This window comes from Protopterus annectens, chromosome 17.part0 (genome assembly GCF_019279795.1).
Source record: "Protopterus annectens isolate FY-2018-M chromosome 17.part0, PAN1.0, whole genome shotgun sequence".
Taxonomy (NCBI): domain Eukaryota; kingdom Metazoa; phylum Chordata; order Ceratodontiformes; family Protopteridae; genus Protopterus; species Protopterus annectens.
In genome coordinates this window covers 136535684-136561283 of record NC_056751.1, presented here as the reverse complement: position 1 = coordinate 136561283, position 25600 = coordinate 136535684, and the positions used below count along the sequence as shown (strand labels likewise).

The 25600-nt window shown below is 40.7% G+C and overlaps 1 protein-coding gene across 3 annotated transcripts in view; it reads left to right on the top strand.

Annotated features, from left to right (window-relative positions):
- Window positions 1–25600, top strand: part of FANCC (FA complementation group C) — a 2534829-nt gene that overhangs the window by 1328587 nt on the left and 1180642 nt on the right. For all 3 annotated transcript variants that reach the window (XM_044059426.1, XM_044059425.1, XM_044059427.1), the window contains one exon: window positions 22945–23006. In XM_044059426.1, the coding sequence (XP_043915361.1) occupies window positions 22945–23006 (62 nt within the window). The remainder of the gene's footprint in view (window positions 1–22944; window positions 23007–25600) is intronic.

The following is a 25600-nucleotide window of genomic DNA, read 5'->3' as shown; positions in this document are numbered from 1 at the left end:
TTGACTTACCAGGATGGTCCATTGGGCCAAGAAGAACCTGTTTTCAATGGAGTCCTGGGGAGAAAAGCTCCACAAAGACGACACACATGATCAAAATTATAGGTTACATAGTAATACTGAAGTACAGATAAAACAGCATTTAAATGCACAATTCTTACAATCCAACGAATTAAAGATATTGAATATTTACAATATATTTACAAGTATATTTTTCCAACCTGTGTAAATATAGCAGCAGGACATTGACTGCGTGGGATGCCTGAAGGTGTAAGTAGGGATGAGAGATGGGGAGAAATGATACAGAGAGGGGAAGAGGTAGGAGAAGAATAGAGTGAAGGAAGGAGGTGGGTGGGTGAATGGGAGGTGGAAGAGGGAAGATGGAGGAAGGAGGAGAAGAGTGAAGAGAGAAGAGTTGGGAGAAGATGTTATGTGGGGTGGGACCAGGAGCATTCCCCAAGAGATGTTAGGTGAGAGTGAAGTAAGGTTTTGAAGTTAGAGTGACTAGGGCTGGTAGGAATGGGTGGGGGAAGGGAATTCCATTGGTGTGCTAGGGCAAAGGATAGGAGAGATTTGCCTGGAGGACGGGCAGTTTTGTACAATTCAATTAGATTTTGATTATTGGATCTTAAGAGTCTTTCAGGAATGTGCATTTTAAAAGTGGAGGAAAGGGAGGGACAGAGGGATGTGGATCTTTTTTTAACATCTTTATTCACTTCACATATTACACAGTGACATGGGTACACATACAATTAAAAAAATTACATAGATTTTTTTTTCATGCATTATACATCTATGGCTTATTTCTTAACAATTATTTGTTTTAACATTACTTAGACTGCTCACGTCCTTCCCTATATTTTCAGTCCTCCTCCTGAAAATTATTCTGCATGTATTGTTCCCACAGATTACATGTATTTCTACAGTTTGCTCCTTCCCTTTTCCAATTATCCCACCTCAAATTATTTTTGCTGTTTTACAACATTCAGTAGTTCTATTATAGCTGATTTAGCTTTTGCTTTCCATTTTCTAGTAATTGCTTTTTGGCAGCCATCATTAATATAGCAATAATCCATGCCTGATGTACTAATAAACGACAGTTTTGGTATTTTCTGTCAACCTGATGTACTAATAAATGACAGTTTTGGTATTTTCTGTCAACCTGATGTACTAATAAACGACAGTTTTGGTATTTTCTGTCAACCTGATGTACTAATAAACGACAGTTTTGGTATTTTCTGTCTCTTTCTTTGGAAACCTGATGTACTAATAAACAACAGTTTTGGTATTTTCTGTCTCTTTCCTTGGAACCGGACACTCATTTTTCACGTTATATCGCATTTATTGACTGGCAATTGTTGGGTGTGGGTAATGCTGGATTTACCCATGGTTGGTGTGGTTTGGTCATAAGGGCAAAGCCCGAGTGGCCAAACAAAGCCAACCATGGGTAAATCCAGCATTACCCACACCCAGGCGTGGGTTATTGCTATTATACAATGACATTATTTAAAAATAATTACTTTTCTTAAATAATAGCATTGTATAATGTCTCCTTGCTGCCCTTCCGCAGCTGTCTGGTATTCTGCGGCAGTTCTGATGTACTGTGTATGCCTACGCAGTGCATCAGAGCTGTGGGCAAAACCAATGGAGAAAGCAAGATCTCCGTTGCTTTTAACAAACTGTTTCGCTATGTTAAATGGGTTTAACATAGCGAGACAGCTTTAAAAAAAGCAACGGAGAATCTCTGTTGCTTTTTTTCAAGCTGTCTCAGTATGTTAAACCCATTTAACATAGCAAGACAGTTTTGAAAAAAGCAATGGAGAAAGCAAGATCTCCGTTGCTTTTTACAAACTGTCTCGCTATGTTAAACTCGTTTAACATAGCGAGACAGTGTGAAGCAATGAAGATCTTGCGTTCTCCGTTGCTGTAAAAAAAACGTTATAGTAATAGAAAAAGTCCGGGTAACCGGACCTTTTTCCATTACTATAACTCTGATTGGTCAGGGTGCACGTTTTTGAATATTAATGGGGGGGTCATTGTATAATAAACAGCAGAGCCTTGCTATGTCTAAGCAATTCATTTTCTTTATCCCAGCTCAAATGAATAACTTCTTTAGTTACAATAATTTGCTCCCCTAATATGTCTGACAAAGTGCACTAGAGATTTTTTTAAATCCACCAACCTGATTATTCTCAAAAAATGCTCACAGGTACCCCTCACTTTCCCATCACAATTCCAGACAAATTATCTGAAGTCCATTTGGGGTATGAATGTACCTATGCAAACACTTCCTTGCAAAAATCCTAAACTTTCTAGATTTTGTTGTATACTTGGGAGCCATATAAATATCTTTCCATTGCTGCTATGTGTATTTCCCTTTCCATTGTTATTACCCAATCTTTTTTAACTTCTTCAGATTTATTCTTATAGTTATGTTGTATTATTTTATATGCCCTGTAGACACCTTTTTACATTGCTCCTTTTGTTCTAGATAAAACTGTAAACTCAACCAGAGCTGGACTTTCATTTAACAATCCCCGAGCCCTTTCTCTTTACCCATACTATATCATCAAATCTTGGTATGGAGGGTAGTCTCCAACCCACAGTCCAAACTTCTGTTTTGCATCAACTCACTCTTTTTCATTCATTACTTATTTGCTCCCAATGCATTTACATTGCTACGTTTATCCAATAAGTATCAGCTGTCTCTTGCCTATTTTATATGCCCCTACTTGCACTGATCCCTGCTGGTAAATGATCCTATCTCCATTCCCATGTTAGATTAATTCGTATAATATTTTTGGCATTTCTGCTACTTGAAAAGTTGAATATTCGGTGTGGTTGTTCTTCTAAAGGGCTTGTATGCAAAAATCAAATTCTGTTGTCATTTTGTAAAACACCCTCCCATTTCAATCTAATTTCCTTCCACTTTGATTTAGTCTTTTGCATGCGTTGATTGCTTTAACTGTTTAGCTCTAAAGTATCCCTTCAAATGTGGTGACCCTAAACCGCATTATTCTTTGAGGAAAAAAAATGATTCCACTTAACTCTTGCCCTCTTTCCCTCCAAAATAAAATTTCTTCAGTTATTTATTGTAGTCCACAGTGTCTCCACTGGTTGCGAAAAGTATGCATGAGCTGTACATAGTATTAAAGAACTAGAAACACTTTAACTGCTTGATGTTAAGTTGTCAATCTCGCCTTCATTCTTGCTGGATGGGTTCGGAGCCGATCCTCGGCTCCGACTCGGCACTTGCTTAGCTTGAGAACTCCTTTTACCAGCTCGAGGCAACCCTATATCCCATGATGCAAGGCGGGACTACCTCCAGATCTCGTTTGCCGCTTTGCGAAGAGGTCTCTTTTTTGCCAGCTCAGGTAAGTTTGAATTTTCAAACAGTTTAGTCAGGGTTTTGTCTCTCCCTTGTTCCATATCATAGTGTGTAGTGTTTCTACAGCCCACCCTATTTCCCCATATATTTAAAAACTTTCTAGTTATTGTAAAGTTTAATTTTTTCAGTTAGGCCTAGGCTTGTTTTCTTAATCCCTATCTGTGTGTGTGTTTTGTTGGGATTAACAGTGTGACTGTTTGGGGTGTGTGAGTGTTGTTTTTTTACTTGGACTATGTCTAAGGAAGGAAAGGTCTCAGGCTTCAAGAAGTGTGACTCGTGCTGTCAGAAAATGTCTCTGACAGACGGTCACACTTCTTGAGTTTACTGCCTGGGGCCTTTACACGTGCAGGACTCCTGTGCCATATGTCACTCTTTTAGCCAGAGAGTCCTGCTGGAGAGGAGGAACAAATTGATCCTCCGTGGCTTACTAAAGCCAGAAGGTTCACCCACTAAAACTGGGTCGAGTAAACCTTCAAAGCCACCTAAGGTTCAGGCTACAGCAGTTAAGCCTTCCCCGGTGGCTCCGACTCCTTCGGAGTCAAGATCGGCTCCGGCCGGAGCCGATCTTTCTTCTTCTGAGGTGGTAGTGTCGGTTCCGACCGGCTCCGACACTCAACCTACTGTTGCCTTGTCGGCTCCTGCTGGAGCCGACATATTATCCAGTATCGGAGCCGAGAAGCCTTCGGCTCCATCTGGAACCCAGAGGACGTCGGCTCCGATGGCTTCGTCCAAGAAGAGATCTTGGTCCCCTTCTTTGGAATCTATCCACTCGGCTCCGGGATCTCCTCTTTTGTCGGAACGGAGTCATCGGAGCTGATCTTCGAGATCTTCCAGGCTGTCTGACCACGATTTAGAGAGGGTGGTAAGCAGGCTGTTGAAGTCACAGGCACTAGCCCAAATGCTCCATATCCCGTCTCAGCAGACTTCGGCTATTGCTCTCCCCCTTGAACTTCCTCCTCCGACTCCCCTCCAGAATTCGGAGCCGGAGCTTCTTGGGACAGCGACCGTGTCGGCGCCGGAACCGATACATCCCCTTTCGGCTCTGTCGTCTTCGGCTCCGATCTCCTCCATGAGACCTTCCTTGGAGGGATCCGGTCGTCGAGTTTCCCTTGTCGGCTCCGAGGGGGCTAGTGGCATTGGACCCTTGTCCGACCCCGCTCTCCCTCTCGGGGCTTCGGCTTTGGTAAGCTCGGCACCGACATCGGCCTCGGAGCCTTCTCTCTCAGTGGAGCCGGGAATTCCTATTTCTTCGGAACGGGAATATTCCGGCCTCCCGGGGAGAGGAGCCTTTGAGGTGATGAGGAGTGTCCTGGCACCTGAGCCAGGTCAACGGTCCATCCCTTTAGCTCCTCCCTCTTCGGTGCCTGTGGATGTCTCTTGCCAGCCTCTTGCTCCCAGGCCCAGGGATCCATCGCCCCAGGTTTCCCCATTGGGAATAACTTCCTCTTCCGAGGTTTCTCCTGATCCTGCAGGGGAACCCCCTCGGAAGAGGACGTGTAAGAGGAAACACACAGACTCCCCTGAGTCTACAACATCTGATACCAACTTAGATGAGTCGGAGGGTTCCCCACGGTCCCCCTCTGAGGATGTCTCCTTTTCAGACATCCTTGAGCTCCTCAAACAGAGGGGAATTGGCCCTCCATTGACCCCTCCGAGGATGAGTCGGTATACCTGGAGGCTTTTGGATCCCGACCCTCCACCTCCTGGGTGTCTCCGCCTTTCGACCCACTTATGCAGGTAGTGGCTCGGAAGGCGTGGCAGCTCCAGATTCTGTGGAACCGGTCCCCAGGAGACCATCCAAATTTATTACGGCCCCTTCAGACAAGCAGTTTCTTTCTAAGGGCGTCTCTGTGGATGCTATGGTGGTGGCGGCGCCACCAAGAAGGAACTTGCGGATCCTTCAGTGCCTGTCCATCCTCCTAACAAAGATTCTAGGACCATGGACAGGTATGGCAAGCGGATGTTTTCTTCAGCGACCTTTGCTATGCGTCTGCTGAACTACCTTTGTCACTTCACCAGACTTCAAAGAGATATTCTCAAGGAACTAGGTGAAGTGGTTCAGGATCCTTCAGCTGCTGGGGCTCAAGACAAGATTGCCTCACAGCTAGCAATCCTAAATTCTTTAACCAACTCCTCCATGCGGCTCATATCCTATGCAGCCGATGGAGCGAGCAGAGCCGCAGGCACAGGAGTGGCTCTTAGACGTCAAGCCTGGATGCGGCTTTGTAATTTTGCGGACCCCTTTAAGGTGTCCTTCACCAATACCCCCTTTGACGGTTCGGCTTTGTTCGGACCTCAGGTGAAGGAAACCTTGACCAGGTGTGAGCAAGACGGCAAAACTCTTTCTGCCGTTGGAGTCCATTTTTCCACCCCTTCTAGACCCTATCCTAAGGGTCAGAAGGGAGGAAAGATGTGGTTCCGTAAAGCCCAAGGAGCAGCGCCGGACACACGTGGTCAGTTTACCCCCAGAGGCAGAGGGGGTAACAATAATAGACGCCGTCCTAGAGGCAGGGGGGGTCCTCAGAACCAGGGCAACAGGGAGTCTCTTCCTGAGAAGCCCTTTCAGCATCCCTGAGGTGTTGCCCGACTGTCCATCCTTGGAGGCAGTCGGGGGAAGGATTTCGCTATACCTAGTAGCCTGGCGTTCCCTTTCACAAGATATGTGGGTACAGTCGATCATATCCGAGGGTTACAAAATCCCCTTCGAAAGGTATCCCGTACCTCACCAATCCCTTCCAGACATCTCACCCGGTCAAAGGGATTTGGCAGAACAGGAGGTTTCAAAGCTCCTAGAAAAAAGAGCCATCCAGACTGTTCCAGCAGACCAAGTAGGATCCGGCGTCTACTCAAGATTCTTTTTGGTCCCCAAAAGGACGGGAGATTGGAGACCAATTTTAGACCTGAGCAATCTAAACAGATTTGTCAAGAAGGCAAGATTCCGGATGGTCACGCTTCAGTCCATTCTGCCCTTTCTGGGCAAGGACAACTGGATGTGCTCGATAGACCTTCAGGACGCGTGCTATCACATAAAAATACACAGGCACTCCAGGAGGTTTCTCCGCTTTCGGCTAGGGACCAGTCATTATCAATTCAGAGCCCTGCCCTTTGGCCTCACTTCAGCCCCCAGAGTGTTTACCAAATGCATGGCAGTGGTCACAGCTCATCTGAGACGTCAAGGATTCCAGGTGTTTCCTTATTTGGACGACTGGCTCCTCTCCGCCACCACCAAGCATCAGCTTCTTCAGAGCAGAGACTACACTCTGCAGCTGTGCAAAAGTTTGGGAATTTCAGTGAATTTCGAAAAATCTTCTCTGTTGCCTTGCCAATCTATCACCTTTATAGGCGCAGAATTAAACACCGTCAGTTTGTTAGCCAGACTAACAGATCAGAGAATTCTGGACGTCCAAAAATATGTTCGGATTTTATTGCAGAGCAGCAAAGTCAAAGCCAGATTGATACTGAAAGTTCTAGGTCTTATGGCTGCGGCCATTGTTCTTCTACCACTGGCTCGCTTCCATATGCGTCTTCTGCAGTGGATGTTATTCACTCAGTGGTCGTTCCACAGCCTTCCTATGAGACACGAAATCTTAGTTACACAATCGTGCAGGACTCATCTAAACTGGTGGATATCTTCCCCTCTTCTGCATCAGGGCCGACCATTTGTTCCCCCTCCTCCGGTTGCCACAGTCACTACGGATGCCTCTCTGATCGGGTGGGGGGGGCATTATCAGGGCAGGATGGTCCACGGGACGTGGCAACCCATAGAATACCATCTGCACATAAATGTCCTGGAGGTGAGAGCGGTGCTTTTAACGTTGCAAGCCCTCAATGACTTTCTTCCCGCGGGGACTATTGCAGTGCAAACGGACAACATGTCTGTGGTCTGGTACATCAACAAGCAGGGCGGGACCAGGTCCTATCCGTTGTGTCGAGAAGCTCTCAGACTTTGGCAATGGGCAATCTCCTCTCATTGGTTTCTGATAGCAACGCACATCCCTGGCAGGTCCAACCTTTTGGCGGACAGGCTGAGCAGAGCCATTCTCATGCCTCACGAGTGGTCTCTCAATCAATCTATAGTGGACCAGATATTTTTGAAGTGGGGCACCCCTTGTTGCGATCTTTTTGCTACACCCCAAAACAACAAATGCCCCGACTTCTTCACCCTTTTTCCCCTACCAGGCCAACCCCTGAGAGACTCTCTAACCCAGGATTGGCCCCGGGGACTTCTGTACGCTTTTCCTCCCTTCCCCTTGATTCCACAAGTCATTCAGAAAGCTACCGTTTTGAGGGCCAAGTTGATTCTCATTGCCCCTTACTGGCCTCGGCAAATTTGGTTTCTGACTCTGCATCGTCACCTCCTGGTGCAGCCTTGGCATCTGGACCCAGTTCCGGATCTTTTGATCCACCAATCGGGTCAACTGCACCGGGCCATTCGTTCTCTCAACCTCACTGCTTGGTTGCTCCACTTCCTTCCCTAGCCAGGCTTCCTATGATCTCTGATCCTGTCAGAGATATCTTAATAGCTTCTTTGAAGTCGTCCACCAGAACGATTTATGCTAGCAAGTGGCGACGTTTTTCCCTTTGGGCAAACTCCAGGCACATCGATCCCTTTACTGCACCTGTGCATTCTGTTTTAGATTTTCTAGCTGAAGTTTTTCAGTCAGGATCTTCTTCATCAACAGTTAAAGTTCAACTGGCGGCTATTTCCAAATATCATGTTGGCTTGCAAGATCAAAACATTATGTCACACAGACTATGCAAAGCCTTTCTGAGAGGAGTTTTTCTCCTGAAGCCGCCAATAAAACATCCTCCTCCACAATGGGATCTGAATTTAATGTTAGCATCCTTGATTTTACCACCCTTCGAACCGTCTGCTTCATGCTCCTTGAAGTTATTGACCTGGAAAACTATATTCTTACTGGCTGTCACTTCAGCAAGAAGGGTATCCGAGATTCAAGCTCTCTGCATCCGTCCCCCTTACTTGGTTTTTCACAAGGACAGGGTATCATTGAGAACAAATCCATCCCTTCTCCCCAAAGTTGTTTCTCAAACTAATATTAATCAATCCATCAATCTACCAGTTTTTTTCCCAAACTATTCTGACAGAGCTGAACAAAAGCTTCATTTTTTGGACGTCCATCGTCAGCTCAGGTATTATTTGCATAGAACTAAACAATTCAGGAAATCAGACCAATTATTTGTCTCCTATGCAGAAAACAGGAAAGGTCTCCCAGTATCAAAAGTGACCTTATCCAGATGGTTATCTTCCACCATTTCTTATGTGTATTCGCTCAGAGGCAAGCAACTACCCTCTAAACCGAAGGCACACTCAACCAGGAGTCTATCCACTTCTACAGCTTTTCAGGATAGGCTACCCATTGATACCATTTGTGCAGCAGCTACTTGGGCCACTCCTCATACCTTTGTCTCTCATTACAAATTAGATTTGGCCTCCAGGGACAGAGCCAGTTTTGGTTCCACAGTTCTCAAGAGTCTGTTCCATTGAGCCACCCGGGATACAGGTGCTAGGGACGCGGTCCCATCCAGCAAGAATGAAGGCGAGATTGACAACTTAACATTTAGAAGTTATGTACCTACCATAACGTTCCATGTTAGTTGTCTTCTCTCGCCTTCTTTCTTGTGTCCCTCCCTCCTTCCCCCTGGCCTGGACAGATCTTGAAGGGTTTCTCTTCTCACGTTGTTCTCTCCTGAGTCTTCAATAGAAGATTCTATTGTTTTAGAACTTGTTTTTTTCCTAGTTCCACTAGGTTAGTCTTTAGCAGGGTATTTCAACTACCAAACGAGATCTGAGGTAGTCCCGCCTTGCATCATGGGATATAGGGTTGCCCCGAGCTGGTAAAAGGAGTTCTCAAGCTAAGCAAGTGCCGAGTTGGAGCCGAGGATCGGCTCCGAACCCATCCAGCAAGAAAGAAGGCGAGAGAAGACAACTAACATGGAACGTTATGGTAGGTACATAACTTCTAATTATCTTACTATCCATGTCCATAGTCAACAGCTTCCAACTTAATCAGTTTTTGTATCATATTTTATTTAGTCTCTTGCTACATATCCTTAACTACCATAATAGTATTCTTGTAATCCAAACACCTAAATACTTCATCTTATTATGTCCCCATAAATGTGTGTGTAGCTGAACAAATTCATGTGTGGGTACATAGTTTAACTCTACAGCTTTTCTTTTGTCTTCATTTGTTTTATATCCTGAAAACTGAAACTGTTTCAGAATGTCCCACAGCACTGAAATATCCTTTTCTGGTTTTATTTATTAATTATTTATTTTTTTACATTTGGTTACTGGGAAAGTCCGACTGGGCAAAAAAAACATTTTCAGCAGAGGCCTGGGGAGAAAAGCTCCACATGCATCTTAAAAGTACATAAATATATACTATTACAGAAATTTTACAGTGTAATCAATCACATTTTACAGACAATATACAGTGGATATAAAAAAGTTTACACACCCCTGTTAAAATGCCAGGTTTTTGTGATATAAAAAAATGAGACCACAATAAATAATTTCAGAACTTTTCCTACCTTTAATGTGACCTATAACCTGTACAATTCGATTGAAAAACAAACAAATCTGTTAGGTGGGGAAATATAAAAAATAAAAAACGTACAATAAGCTGGTTGCATAAGTGTGCACACTCTTAAACATACTTTGTTGAAGAAACTTTTGATTTTATTACATCATTCAGTCTTCTTTGGTAGGAGTCTATCAGCATGGCACATCTTGACTTGGCAATATTTGCCCACTCTTCCTTGCAAAAGCACTCCAAATCTGTCAGGTCTTCTTGCACTCTACATCTCTCTTTATCATCATTCTGTTAAACGTGTTGTCAAATGTCAAATTGTCAAATGTTTGCCTCCCTTTCACAAACCACATGGAGCCATATGTCAGTTTTTACAACACCTTAACCATTATCTTAGCTAGTACAGACATAAATATATTATAATAATTGTTAAAAAATTTGAAACTTGTCTATGTGAAGTTGAGTTAAATGGATCTTTGGCCTCAGTACATTGTACAGGCACCATCTTTCCCTCTTTCTTCCAAGATACGGGTACTGTCCCTCCATTTCTCCATTTAAAATATTGTTTAACATAACCTTCCAGATCTTTATCACTTTCTTCTCCCCATCTTCTAATTTTCCACAGGAAATCTGTTCTGGAGACTTCCTTGTTGATTATATCTCATCATTTTATTTCATCCCCTCCAGTCTTGCGTATTAGTGTTTGAGCCTTATCTTCCTTTATCCTTGGTATATTTTATGTAAGTCTTCGTTAAACTTTTCCATTAATGTCTTTTCATGGTTTCCCCATTCCTCCTCTTATGAGAATAGATCTCGAACCAGAACAGAGAAAAATAATAGACCCAGTGTGGTGTCATGAAAATGTGATGGTAAACACAAGTGGCAGTCAATTGTGGCCAGAATCAAGAAGGGAGTGAGAAAACTGTGTGATTGTATGCATTGTAGAGTAATAAAATGTCAGCTTTGCATTGTGAAAGAGAATTGGTAAGACTTTCAGAAAAAAAATGCTGAAAATGTAGATAGCATGTGTCTGGGGGGCTCAGTGATAAGTCCACTGTGTTTTGCAGATGCACACCTAAAGTCACTAATCCATTTAGGGTAAAAATCTTTATGAGCAGGGGTTTGGTGGATTAGTTTTTTAATGTATTTAATGTGAAAAAGTGTTCTTCTTTTTACTGAATATACTGCAAGTAATACTACTTTAAAGAAATGTAGAATACTTTTTTCTACAATTTAGAATATCTTCTAACATTTGAAGACACCGGTTTGTTTTACTTGACAAAATGGAAATTATTGCAGAAATTTAAAAAAAAAATGTTCGATTCAAAAGGACTGTGGACTGGGGGGTAGAAGGTGTTTCAAATTAAAAACTGAGAATTGTCAAACAGTACACTTAGAAAATGGTATGAATATTTTTGGGTACAGGAGAAAGCTATAATATTTGATACAGCCAAGGCATGTTATCATTCTGGGCAATATAAACATTTAGTATAACAGTGTAAAAAAGGAGCTGTTAGCAGTGTGGAGAAATGGGATGTACTAAATGTGTAAACCTAGTTGTAGAAAAAAATGGACACCACCTGCATTTTTGGTTTGAGTTTCATTATGAAGAAGAGGGAGTTGAGAAGAAGATAGAAAATAAAGAATTTGACATGACTGGGGGATATAATATTATTTATGATATAGTAGTGTTATTAAATGCACAAGGAGAGCAACTTGTATTAGAAAATGAAGAGGCAGGGTAAGAAAAAGGTACTGCATAATTTTTTTTGCCATTTCCCTCTGCTGTTTGTCAATCATCCGTGCCCCCATCTAATTAGGCCACTCATTCCTCATCAAGTAAGTCGGGGTTGACCAGGAAGGGCCATCATTTAGATAGCCATTAGGAGAGGTTTGAGTTTTTCCTGATTTATAACCCTACTACCCTCATGTGCATGGGGAGGTGTTAAAGATTTTTTAGAGAATTGGACATAAACTCCTACATAAATCACTGGATTGCCAGCTGCCTCAGGGACAGGGCCAAGGAAGTTAAGATTGGTGATGCCAGCTCCACTAAGAGACCGGTCACTATCAGGGTACCGCAGGGCTCTGTGCTGGGACCACTCCTGTTTGACATCTACTTCTTGAAGGTTAAGATTAATGTCAAGGGATTCTGGCTGACCAAGTTTGCAGATGACTGAAAATTTAGAGGTATCATAGATTCACCTATGGCACAAACATCTTACAAGAGGGTCTAATACAGAGAAATGACTGCTGCCAAAAGACTAAAACTCAGTATCAAAAAACGTATTTTAGTGCCTTTTGGGAAAACTGCCACCCAGGCTAATTACTACATTGCTGAGACACCCCTAAGAGTTGACTCAGTGGTCAGGGATCTGGGAACATATGTACATAGTAATCTGACCTTTGACCAACATGTGGCCAAGATAGTAGTAAAATCATTCTATTTTGCACATCTTATAAGTAAGGGCATGCCATCCAGGTCCATTGAAGTCATAGTGCCACTTTATTTGGCCCTTATCAGACCCATAATGGAGTGTAATGCCCCCTTTGTCATGTAACTGTCCAAACATATGCAACAGTTGGTGCACCCACAAAGGGTCCTTACTTGGAGAATCCATGGTATTAACACATTGTCCTATATGAATAGCCTTAAAGCCCTATCTCTGTACTATGCCTCCTATAGGTTACTGAGAGGCAATCTATGCCTGGCATGCAAGGAATTCTCAGATCCAGCTCTGATGGACGTTTTGCACATCTGCAAAATGAACTATATCAGAACCTTTGGATCTAAGGATTCAGATTTTGCTTGTGACATAAATAAGACATGTTGCCGAGATAGATATGTTTCTCAGAGGATCCCCATGCTCTGGAATAGGCTCACCATCCATGTGAAACAAAGTCCATCCCTAACCTTATTTAAGCATAACCTTGACCAGTGGATGGGAAATCGGAAATTCACCCAAGGTCTGGCCTCCATGGCGGTCGTTAGCCTCGAATACAATTGCAAACATAAATTCAAGTCTTATTTTTGTTGTTGTTATTGTTGTTCAATTTGAAGATCATAAGGATAGCTGACTGCAAAATAAATTGAAGAGAGAGCAGACAAACTGCCTATATTAGACATAAAAGAATGGTAAAAAATGTATAAATTAGTAAGTTTATATTTGGGCAGGAAAAGTCAAGATGTAACCATGGATAAAGATATTTGGAAACAGGTTGTACAAGTGTGAAGGTATTTTTTATGATCCTCTAGACATTTGCAGTAAGTTTGTTGAAGACAGAATCTGATTTTAATAGAGAAAGGAATACAAAGATTAAATGGAGAGATGCACAGAAATGTTTGGTTTCAAGAAGTACAAGTGTTATTAAAAGAACATGTAGATGAGAGACAGTTTTGTAAAACAGACTGAATGGTGATACGATTCAAAATGTAGAAATTGGTTTTGGGAAGAAGAGAAAGAGGAATATAAATAGGTATATGGTATATACTTAAAAAAACAGGAAATAAGTGGGAGATTTGACAAATAAGTTTCAGAGGGAAGTATGCAAAAAGAATATAGCAAAATTTAAACATTTTATAAGGGCAATAATTTACAGTGAGTTATAAGTAGAGATACATTCCGTATTAAGTTTAAAAGTAAAAATGATATTAAACTAACAACTTTAAAAGAAAAACAGACTAAACATTTTGGAATACACAGTGTCATGCAGATAGTCTGAATATATGCGAAGCATGTATGAAAAAGAACAAGTATGAAGGAATTTATGCAACACTTGGAATTTAAAGTATTACTTGAAGAAGAAAGAAAGCTTGTGGAGAAAGAAATCACAATAAGTGATATGACGAAATGTTATTTGAAATAGATCCGCTGCATATTGAAATAGCATGGGACATGACTGTTCTGAGTCTTTAAAGGGAGGACAGAAGGAGGTTTTAATGAGAGTAATGAATAAATGATATGGGGGTGTTAATGTACAGAAAGGCTTAATATGTAATTAAATTCATATGGAAAAAGGGTTTAGAAAATTAGAGGCCAGTTGCATTGTTTCAACATGACTTCAAGATATTAGTAAAAGCAATGCAGTTAAAAATAAATGATGTAATTTCTGAGTGTAGGTTAAATACCTGTGAGCTAGTAGGGGTATGGTACCCACTTTACAGAATTTTGAAATTCTCTTTTTGAACATATTCTAGTTTGAAGTTGGTATATATAATTAACGATGGACTTTTGGCATGTGTGTAGTTTTCACTATTTTACTTTTATGTTTTATTATTCAGCAATGTATTCACTGGTCATTTGTTACATGTCAATTATCAGTCTTATGTTCAATGTATCTGTTTTCATAAAAAAAAAAAAAAGAAAAGATTTTACGCAAAAAAAGAAGAAATGATGTAATTAAAAGAAAAATGAACTGGGAAATTACAAAAAAATGTGAAAGAATTGATAAAAGAAATTATAGATTTTGTATATAAACGAGATGTAGATATAAACCAGTCAAGCTGTGATATAAAAAGGGTTTTCTCAAAATTACTAATGATAGTTTATGGGAAGTAGTACAAAAATATGGTTTGGTACAGATGTTTTATAGGTTTTTGAAGGGTGCATACAGCAGAAGGAGGATTGCAAATAAAATAAAAACTTCAGCAGATCCACCAGCATTGATAAATATCAAGTAGAGCCATGTTGCCCAGTAAAAATATCCAAAAGCCTTTTAATAAAAAAATCAGTAAATAAGTAAAAGGATTGAACACTTCTGCCGTAAGTGTCAGACTTCATCAGAACATCAGTGATGAGCAGTACCAAATATCTGAACCATTTGGATATTTGATCCATCGACCTCTGGGTTATGGGCCCAGCACGCTTCCGCTGTGCCACTCTGCTGTTCTAAGCCACCTTTACCGGGCAACATGATAGTGCATTTTTATAATTGTAATAGAAGAATAATACCAGTAGCAAATGGTCCTTTTGGTAACAGAATATTTGAAGCAGTGGTGCTCATTGAGCAGCTTCTTTCTTTACAAATGAAAGGAAGGAACAGTGAAAGGAGGAGTATGATGAAAAACAAGACCAATATTCCAGTTATATATGCATGCAGATAATATGTTTTTGGTAACACCTTCCTTCATTAGTATAGGGTCACAGTAAAGTATTATGCTAGCTGCAATTGCGGGCCATTTTAAGCCTAACCAATTTCCCTTTTTGTGCTTGAAATAACCTATCCCATTTGGTTGTAGATTGGACTTACCCCTCCCATGGTTGATAATTATGTATTATCCCTAATAGGAATAACTGGGTCATACCATAGATAATTTGAGAGGACCCATGCATGGGATTAAGCATTTACGAGCTGCCTCTGTCCATTGATAGTACAGGGGGCAGTCCTGTGCTAAATCTTCTGTTTCACATCCATAGATCTTAAGTTGCGCTTGAAAATGGACAGGGATAAAGTTTGTTTTATGTGGACTGGGAGTCTGTTCTGCAACAGTGGTATCCTCTGCAAAATATACCTATCCCTCCAAACCATTCTGTTGATGTTGCAGAATAGGTGTAGGTTCATAGGTTCATAGATTAGTACTAAGCTAACTTTTCAGCCTAGCCAATTACCCCATCTGAGAATCAAACCCCGCACCTTATGCTTGTAAGGTAAACACCTTAACTATTATGCCAACCTCCCACCCTTAGATCCTTAGACTCAGTATTTCTAATGCCATTTGATTGCTGACATGCAGTAAATCCATCGGTAATGGATTGGAGGATGCCTTGTATTCCACACCCAGGACTATAGTGAAAGGTCATGTAGGACATGTTGTTTAGGCTTTGTAATCTTTTAGTAAGCTATGTCTGGGGGTATTCCAGTTGTTGCTTGTGTCTGGACAGGTACATGCTAAAGAGGGGCATTATATTCAGTGACTGGTCTAATGAGGGCTGAGTGAAGACGATATCTTTTTTTAATCGTCTTCAAAAGGAATTGAGTAATGTGGATTTAATTTTAAGTAAGAGGTACAGAGATGTAATTAGTATGAAGTACATATTTCACAAGAAAGGAAATTATTAGCGATACTTTTCAGGTCAAGTGGCATTTGGAAGAAAGGATGGATAGGTAAATAACTAAGCTAACAAGGTTATGTCAATAGAATGTCTTTTTAAAAGAGATTCTATTCACGCAGCACTGTTATTTTTTGTTTAACTATTGGGTAGCTAGGTTTAGTTTGCAATCATAATTAGATAAAGAAGTGGTGGTGGAATTCTTTGCATCTTTTGGAGTTCACAAGTAAATGCCATAAAGAAAAGTTATAGACCATGATTCCAAGAAGGAGTTTTTTTTTGTTTCTTTGCACTTGTTTTACATACTGAAGGAAGTGAAAATAAATCAAAGTTCAGTTTTGATTAAGATATTACTGGAAAATATAAAGGTTTTTGGACACCATTGAACTTGGTAAGAATAATTTATGTGAAAAGGGCAGTTATTGTTAAGAATTTTGAAGGAAGATACAAGAATGCAAAAGGAATGTCTGAAAATTAAGTGTAGAACTATCAAAATGATACTAAAATATAAAGCGGTATTTGAGATGCATGGCAAATGGTAGAAAAATAGGTGGATATGTAAAAGATAACACAGGTATAAATATGGGGCAAAATGGAATGATTTTGTGGAATATGACATTACGTAAATTACTGGTAAATGAAAAATAACATAAAAACAGTCAAGAAAACTTTGCTTTATTTCTGCAGTGTCATAATGAAAATGTGTTGGAATATTTTTATATATTAACATAATAGGTTTTTTGGATGCTTTCATAGAATGAGCTGTAGATATGAGATAGAAATAAATATAGGTATATGCTATAGTTATGAAAATCATGTGATTAAATTAATGAAATATATAAAATAGCATATGGCAGGGTCAAGAAGATTTGATGAAATTTTGCTCAGTAAGAAACAACAAAGGATATTGCAGTGAGTATATAATTTTGGTCAAAGAATAAAGGGTGGATGTTAAAGGGGAAATATATGTGTAACTATTGAATATAAAGTATGTAATTATAATTAACATGTATATAATGTAAATTGTGAAATTAATTTTAAAGAACCCTACCCTTTTTGATAAGTATCTTGGGATATTTTAATGCTTATCAGCTCAGGCAGATGGGACTTCAATTTAACTTCTCATTTGCAGAATGCCTTACTGAGGAGTACAGCATCAATTGTGCTGTATGACAGTTTCTGTAATGGGAAAAATGATTAAAAGTCATTGGTGGAAGACTAGAACTCACAATCTTCCTGAATCAAAGGTGTGTGTGTGCTACCCATTCAGCAGCTGTCATTAATATATGTAGGCTGCTATGATGACTGTTGTCATGCTGAAACTATGCCACCCTCTTGTAAACTGTTGAGTGCCTAGCTAGGTGTTTCTGACTTTACCCATTTTATGAGCACTGCATCACACTTCAGCAAAAGCTATTGCAGTATCTGCTAAGCAGCTTTATTCTCATTTTCTTTTAGGAAGCTGTATATTACATTGCTTTGTCTAATAGGTGTAAATAAATAGAATCATAGGAAGTTACTAGGCTATTGGCCCTGAGGGCCTTATAAGCCTAGCCAAGAGTTTAGCCCATGTTTAGACAAATCAGCACCTGATGCCCCTGTCCAGCAGGGACACAGGTGGAATCACAGGGGTGTATTTGCTGTTTCCCATCTAGTTATCCAGGTTGTGCTTAAAAAAAGGATAATGAGGTACTCTGCATGACATGGAGAGGGAGACTATTCCACAGATGGGGGAGTCTGGGACACAAATCTGTCTCGCCAACAAGTCCTGTTGATGTCACAGACCAGGTTGAGGTCGTGCGCATGAGTTACTCGTGTGGTGCTTGACTTGCGGATATGCAGCAGTCCCATCAAGGCAGGATTTGAGATTGCTTTGTATGCCAGACAGAGGTCACTTCTGAGGAGTATGTATGAAACTGAGTAGAGGGACAGGGCTTTTAGCCTGTCTGTGTATGGTAGGTGTTTGAAGACCTGGATTCTCCTAGTGAGGAACCTGTGTGGTCTCTCCAGCTGCTGCATGTGGTTTGCGAGGTCCATGTCAAAAGGGGCGTTGTACTCAATAATGGATCTTATAAGGGAAGAATACAGGGATGTTATGCCCTCCTTGTCACTGGATGAGATACCCTTATTTATGAGGTGGGCCATGTAGAAAGCTTTCCGTACAACGGAAGCAATGTGGCGGTCAAAAGTCAGGTTGCTATCAACCTGGGTGCCCAAATCCCTCACGACTGATTGCGTGCTTAGGATTTTATCAATGTGATAATTTGTGGGGACATCAACTCTCCCCAAATGTGATGACGATGCATTTTTTTGGTATTCAGCTTGAGGCCATGTTGGGTGAGACCCTCTTGGAGGATACCAACATCACTGGGGGGAATTGATGACAGCTCCCAGCTTGCAGTCATCTGCAAACTTGGTCAGCCATAGCCCACTGGTTTTGACCTGCGCCTCTGAAAAGTATATCCCAAATAACAAAGGCCCCAAGACCGATCCCTGGGATATGCCACTCATTATGGGTCTACTGCTTGAGATGGCTTCTCCTGTTTTGACTACGTGGGTCTATTAGTGAACCAGTTTGCTACCCATCTGGTAACATACTGATTGATGCCTAGTTGAGAGAGTTTATCTATTATGCCTGAATGGGGAATACTGGTGGAGGTTTTGGCCAGGTCAAGGTAGATGGTGTACACCCTCTTCCCCTCGTGCATGGCTTTGGTGACTTCCTCAAAGAAGTCGACCAAATTTAACAGACATGACCTCCCCTTGACGAAACCAAACTGTGTAGGATCGAGTGTTTGGAGGTTGCCACTGTCCATGTTGATGAGGTCCATGATAATCCATTTCATGGCCTTGCAGATCATAGTTAGACTGATGGGTCTATAATTTCCCGGATTGGTGAACGCTTCACCCTTGTGCAAAGGGATGACAATGGCTGTCCTCCACGCAGCTGGGATGAAGCTGGTACTCAGGCTTTGGTTAAATAGGACATCTAATGGTGTGGCAAGTTTCTACCTGAGTTCATGGAAGATGTAACCTGGAATGTTATCGGGCCCCATGGAGGCTGTATTTTTTGCCTTTGAGAGGGCAGTGATGACCTGTTCCCTAGATATAAAGGGAAGGGGGAATTTACTGGGAATGTCCTGATTTACTGATGGGGGGGACAGAGGGGTGAAGTTTTCAGTTCTATACAGATCTTGGTGCTTCCTTTGAGATTTGTAGACATATGTGAAGAAGTCCTTATGACCGACTCTAGTAGGTGTGGCCAATCTAGACTCGAAGTTTGCATTGGAGGATTTCACTAGTGCTCTTATTTGCTTGTTCATGTTAAGGAGAGATTGCTTCCAATTGGGCACTTGCACCTTCTTGGTCCTGGACAGCATTTTTTTTCCTTTTGTTGCAGAGATTATTTATTGCAGATGTCCACCAGACAGGTTTACTCTTCCTTGTGGAGGATAATTTTGTCCTGTCGGATTTTGTCCTGATTTCATGCATCTGTATAAATGCTTGTATAGTACTTTATTGTAGATTTGGACATTGGTGCCAGTTCCTACGGGGGGAGGGGGGCTGTGAAGCTGTTTATATCCCTCAGGAGGTTGTAATCAGATGTGGAGAAGTGTTTTTGTTTGACTTTAGCTAAAGGGGGGGTTGGGAGAGATGATGACTTTGAAAGTGACAGCTTTATGGTCGGATCTTACCAGGGAGGATGATCCTGTAGGGATGCTGTAGTGGTTACTCATGTTGGTTAATACCAAGTCCAAGATATTATCACCTCTTGTGGGGGTATCGACTAGCTGTTCCAAGGCATTTGCATTGACAAAATTGAGGAATCTCCGGGCATTTGTGCTCTGGCATGAGTAGTTCTATCAGTCTATGTTTGGCAGTTAAGTTGCCCAGAATCAGGGTAAATGGTTGAATCTTGAGAGATTTAGAGAGGTCCAGATAGGCAGAGTGGGCAACTTGAGATAAATTTGAGGGCCTGTAACTAGTTGTGGTTTGAATAGGGCTCTTGTCAATGGTTAACTGCACCTGGAGTGTTTCCTGTGTGTAATACTGTTTGACCAGCCTGGAGGTGTGTATGTCTTTAATATATGTTGAAACTCCACCTCTTTTGGCTTTGCTGCCCACAGTTTGGGGTCTGAATGTATGATAGGATGAGTAACCAGTTGAGGCTGGGGTGCTCTCCGCATGTTTGAACCAGGTTTCTGTAACTGTGCAAATGTCAGCATCTTCCAGGGTTAAGAATGCTTTCAATGAGTGCAGTTTCATGTTTAGACTCCTAGTGTTTAGTAGCATGACCCTTTAATTTGCATTTTGTTGAAATTTTTATGTTGGTAGTTTTGACCTCATCACTTTTCCTAAAAAAACACTATGGGGGGGAGGCAAGAGCCTGTGCCAGAAGCCTGAAGCCCAAGTGAGACAGATGCAGGCCATCTCTGGCAAAGCATCGTGGTCTGTCAATCATATCTTCCCAGGCTGTCAGGTACTGGATCCCCCTGGAATGGCACCAGAAACTAAGCCAATTGTTAGTCAGTCATTTTCTGTTTGTATTGAGGCATCATTGGGGTGACGGCAGAATGCTGCTCAAGGCTAGGGACATACCTGCCTGGGACACACATTCAGCAAGCTCAGTCATGTCTCTTCATATAGTCCAGGGAGGTACGTCTAAAGTCATTCACGCCAACATGGACTATGACAGAGTCATAACAGTACCTGTTGTTGAGAGACTTGAGCGTGTATATGATATGGCGGAGTCTGGCACCTGACAAACAACTAACCGTGACTTTCTCATTATCCTGCCAGATGAGAATCACATCTGTGTGTCTCACAATGGAGTCTCCTATGACTAATATGTTGGGTTTATGGTTAAACCTTAGTGGCTGTGAGACACAGGTGTGTGGACTATGCATGGGGTGTGGGGTGGAGGGTTATGGAGTTCATGTGTGTTTTTGCCTCGGAGGTCTCCTTTGTTTGGGTATGTTTTTGTTGAGAACATCCGCATATGTGGGTGTGTGTTGTGGATGTGTGAGTGGTGTTTGAGGTGTATTGATTGTGTTGACAGCATTCTCAGTGCCAGATATACTGGCTTGTGAGGGAAAGAGTATAGACTCTAGGCTCCTAATGTAATTGCATCTCTCACAAGTTGTTTTCCTAGGAGGTAGTAGTATATGGTTGCCCGTGTACATGAGGCAGTTGCTATACTGTCTCAGGATGCCCATATCAACCAGACCAGCAGGAGAAACTGTAAGAAATTATCCATCCATTTTTTTCAGCATCTGAGGGAGAAAGGCCAGGAAGAGCTAAGGGGTAGGCCTATAGCCCAAGTGCTTAAACCAGAACTGAGAGGCTTAGAATTACACAATTTAAACAGGCTATAAACAAGCAGCGAGAAATGTAGCAGAAAAGATTCAATTGACTACTTTAGAGAACAAGCAGCAGAAAATGCAAGATGAAGTAATATATTAAGAGAAGGAAACACAAATATAGTAAAAGCAGCTGAATAGAGTGTTTTTATTTATTTTTGTAGTAAAGTGGAAAGGGAGAGAGGAGAAACAGAAGATAATTCAAGGTTAAGAAACTAAGGGGTTGGCCTTTCCAAATGATCTCTCTGTATTAGGTAGAATGAGCTAATGAAATGGGTCTGCGAGGGGGTGTCCCAGATCAAATTTACAGGAGGGGCGGGCAACTGCAAATTTAAGAACACAACAACAATTGGGAGGACGAGTGGGAGAAAAAAAAACGAACTTCAGACAGAGGTCAAGCAAATATATAAATGCAGACACACAGAAGTAATAATTCCATCAAGCAAATAAATAAAAACAGCCCAGTACTGTTAAAAAACACTAAACCAGTTAGATCAAGTGCAACAAAATATATACTTATATCAGCTTTGTATTTCCAGATTTTTTAAGAAGCTATCTCAGGCACAATGGATGTTTCAGCAAGATAAGCACAAAATCACACACACATAATTATTGTATACCAGCAAGATAAACTAACCCAAAAGCTGTTTAACCTGTAGTTCCATCCTGGAATGAGTTTACCTCAAACTTCTTGCTGCCCCAGAGAGTGTGAATGATCCCTCTGTGTGGAACCAGTTAACTTAGCTAAAGTGCTGTGACAAATAACAGCAGTCTCAAGCAGTGTGCAAGTTTATAATCAATCCATTTACCAGTGAGACTTCAGAGTAGATTTTCTTCTGCCCTATTTCATATTCCTTTTGTTAAATGGTGTTTAAAGCTACATGAGTATCTGCAGTCTTCAGCACAGGTAAACTTTGTGCATCCTTGTGCTTTAGGATTGATACACGCATCATTACCAGTGTTTCTGTTCTTTTGGAACAAAAGTTTTATTGTTTATAAGCAAGTAGTATGCAGTTCTTCTTTGAGAAGTCAATCTTTAATGCCATATTTGCAGTTTTGTTTTATGATGCACCATCATTGCTTTTTTGTTTACGTTTGCTGTAAATGTAAAGTTTTAGATTTATACAGCCCCTCAGATAAGGCACAATTTATAGCATGTATTTGTCAAGCACATGTATGAATTTCAGGATATTTCAGTTAAATGTCATTATTGGAAGCCATTCATTTATCTACCTCACCAAGCACTAGTTTGTCCAACAAGATACTACACCACCTTTCAAAGTGTAGGCAGGGTTTGTGAACATTATATTTAGATTGCCTGTTAAGAAAGAGAATTCATTAAGCTCCTCGCAACTCTTTCTACAGATAATGGGGAAGTGCATAAACTACTATTGCTTTTCAGAAAATGGAGTCCACACATTTAAATACATCTTTTAGTTTGGTTTCATTTTATTAAGGGGTATTTAAAACTACATTTCACTACTTGGGTACCTTGCATTTGACCTTGAAAATGGAAATTTATTTCATGAAACTGTGTCAGCCTGGTACCATGCAATGTCTCTTGTGTGTAATATGCCACTAAATTTGTTTTACAGATGGTTTCCTCATTAGTGGGAGAACTTCAAGGAGGTGTCCATGAAAGCAACATGCCACTGAGGTAGGTACTGAGTGATTTCAAAGAAATCTGTCTGGTTTAGTCAACAGAATGGTTTTCAAAGCGAACATATAAACATTTTCATCAGTAATAATCTTTAATTGTGGATAAAACTGGTGGTCTTTTCTGTTCATTAAAGGACCCAACACATCTGCATAAAGAATGTTAATATTTTTATGCTGATTTCTTTTGTAATCCATGATACAGTGCAAGTCATTTTTCTACTAGGAGAGCAAACATTTGAAAGTTTTAAAAAGTGATACAAAGATGATGTATGTGGGGTGTAGGGTTTGTGCAGGCTAGAAGTTTTGCTTCTCTAACTTATCACCATCTAATATTCAACTACTTAATGTGATTTAATTTTGGTTATTTTCAAGCATAGTTCAGTGTAATTTGATTGCATTTGAGTACCCTATATTGAATCATACATGATCACATGGTAAGAGTTCCAGCTACTTGGTAAGAGTTCTGTTACTAAGTCCCATTTCATTGCCAGGACAATTGATTTGAACCTCTCTCCCAAAGTGATGCAACTGCGGATGTTGATTAAGAGAATACATGGGCAAAGCCTCTTGCTTAGGGTATGTGGGATCACCCTTCCACTTCACCCAGAACTTTTTGATTTTATTTTTGTTTTATTTATTAATTATCCTTTGTTAATCAGGCTAGCTACACTAAGCTAGTAGCCTCTTTTCAAGGGAGACCCAAGATGGCATTTCTGCTACTAGGGGAACTTTGGTCAGAGCATCGAAAACTTCTGTAGTCTTTTTCAGTAGATACCATAGGATCTTTTTCATCCACCTGAGCTATCATCAACTCAAGTAGATGGGACTTTGGTTTAGTATGTCATCCAAAGGATGACACACTAAGGAGTGCTGCACCCCCTAATGCTACACTGCAGTGACAGCAGTCCAGTCATGTGGAATGGGATTAGAACCCATAGTCTTCTGGTCTTCCAGCATCAATGGTGTGTGCACTACCTATTGCACCACTGACACTGCAAAATTTGTGGAAGTGTCCTGCCAAAGAAGATGGACTTGATAACTACTGTATATCCCCATTATGTTTACAGACATGTATCTTGTAGGCACCAGTATTACAGAGAACATTTGTCTGTATTATTTTTTTTCCTTAAGTCTTTTTTCACGTTTGACCTCGGCAATGTCAGTGCTGCTGGATGCCATTCAGCAGAATATAGTATTGTTCTTTCTTAAATTACTTTCTTTAGGAAAATCTCTGTTCTTGGTTTATACCTTTACTGTCTTTAAACTCCCTCAGCAGAGAGCTCATTTAAAAAGCCATGATTCACAAAGGATGGGCACTGTATCTCTTGCCTCAATTATGAGTGTATAGCGCAACCTTTAACATTTCTTTGTGCAGCATAATCTGGATACACAAAAATTTCAACAGATACCTATCTGGCTGACAGCTTATTTGTATGTGTGTGAGGGAGGTTGTCATGGTATGTGTCACAAAAGGAAATACTGTCAGCCCAGCTATCTGGAATTTTGTAAATAATTCTGTGTCATTTGTGGATATTAATATGATTCATACAGAAGCGTGTGTAAAGTACTGAGCTAAAATGTAACCACAGCATGCTCTGCTGGCTTAGAATAGAAATGTATATAAATTATTGTAATTGTCAGAAGAAAAATTCAAACGAGTCACATCTGCCTCAGGTGATGAAAAGCTTCTTTATTAGCAGCTAACCAGATTACACAGCATGTTGGCCAAGATGATCTCCTCTGGTCAACTTGTTTACTGACATCAACTTTTATACTGCAAGCAAAACAACTTTTTGTTACATTTCTGACCGTTGACAGTTGGCTATGAAAAACACCTGTGGTAAACATGTTTATCACATATCACCTCAAACCAACAGTTAGTACAGAATGTTCAAGAAGCACAGAATGTTCAGTTCAACAGTGGTAGCTCAAATTTTCCAGGACACACAGCCTGCTTCAGTAAATTAACTCTTACTCGGCCATGCGTCCTTATCCCAGGCTTCACTGAGCTATAACCAAGTCTCTTTATTCTGAAATGCAGAAAACAGTTATTATTCAGGTTCATAAGCAATGCTGCATTTTGTTCACAGATGAGGCCCATCTTTGATAGGCATATCCCAACAAATAACATGTTCACTTTGCAAGAAGAGGAAAAAGACAAATAACAGTATGTTTTTAAAACTTTTTCTCTTAACAGTAATTGTGTAATTGTGTAAATGTATATGTTTTAACAGTAGACACTAGAACATAGAGGGTTAACTTGCAAAACTTCAAGAAAATAAGTTGAAATTAAATTGTTTTACTATTATGCTATAAAAGTTATCTTTCAGTTTCAGTTCAGTAGCAGACACAGTGTCTAGAGCTAGGAGTTTTTTGTATTGTCTTGGAAGAGAAATAATTGCTAGGTTTGAGATGCAGAAGTGTTTTATTGTTTAAGACTTCCAGGGTCTTCAAACATCTGAGAGAGATGTATTTTTCATACACGGATGTTAAATTCTGTTAATTTCTAACAAGGGGGGTTTAGCTTGGGAACTAAAGTCAGGTGACAAAAAGTGATGTCATCCAAGCTAACCCAGCAGTGATATTTGATAT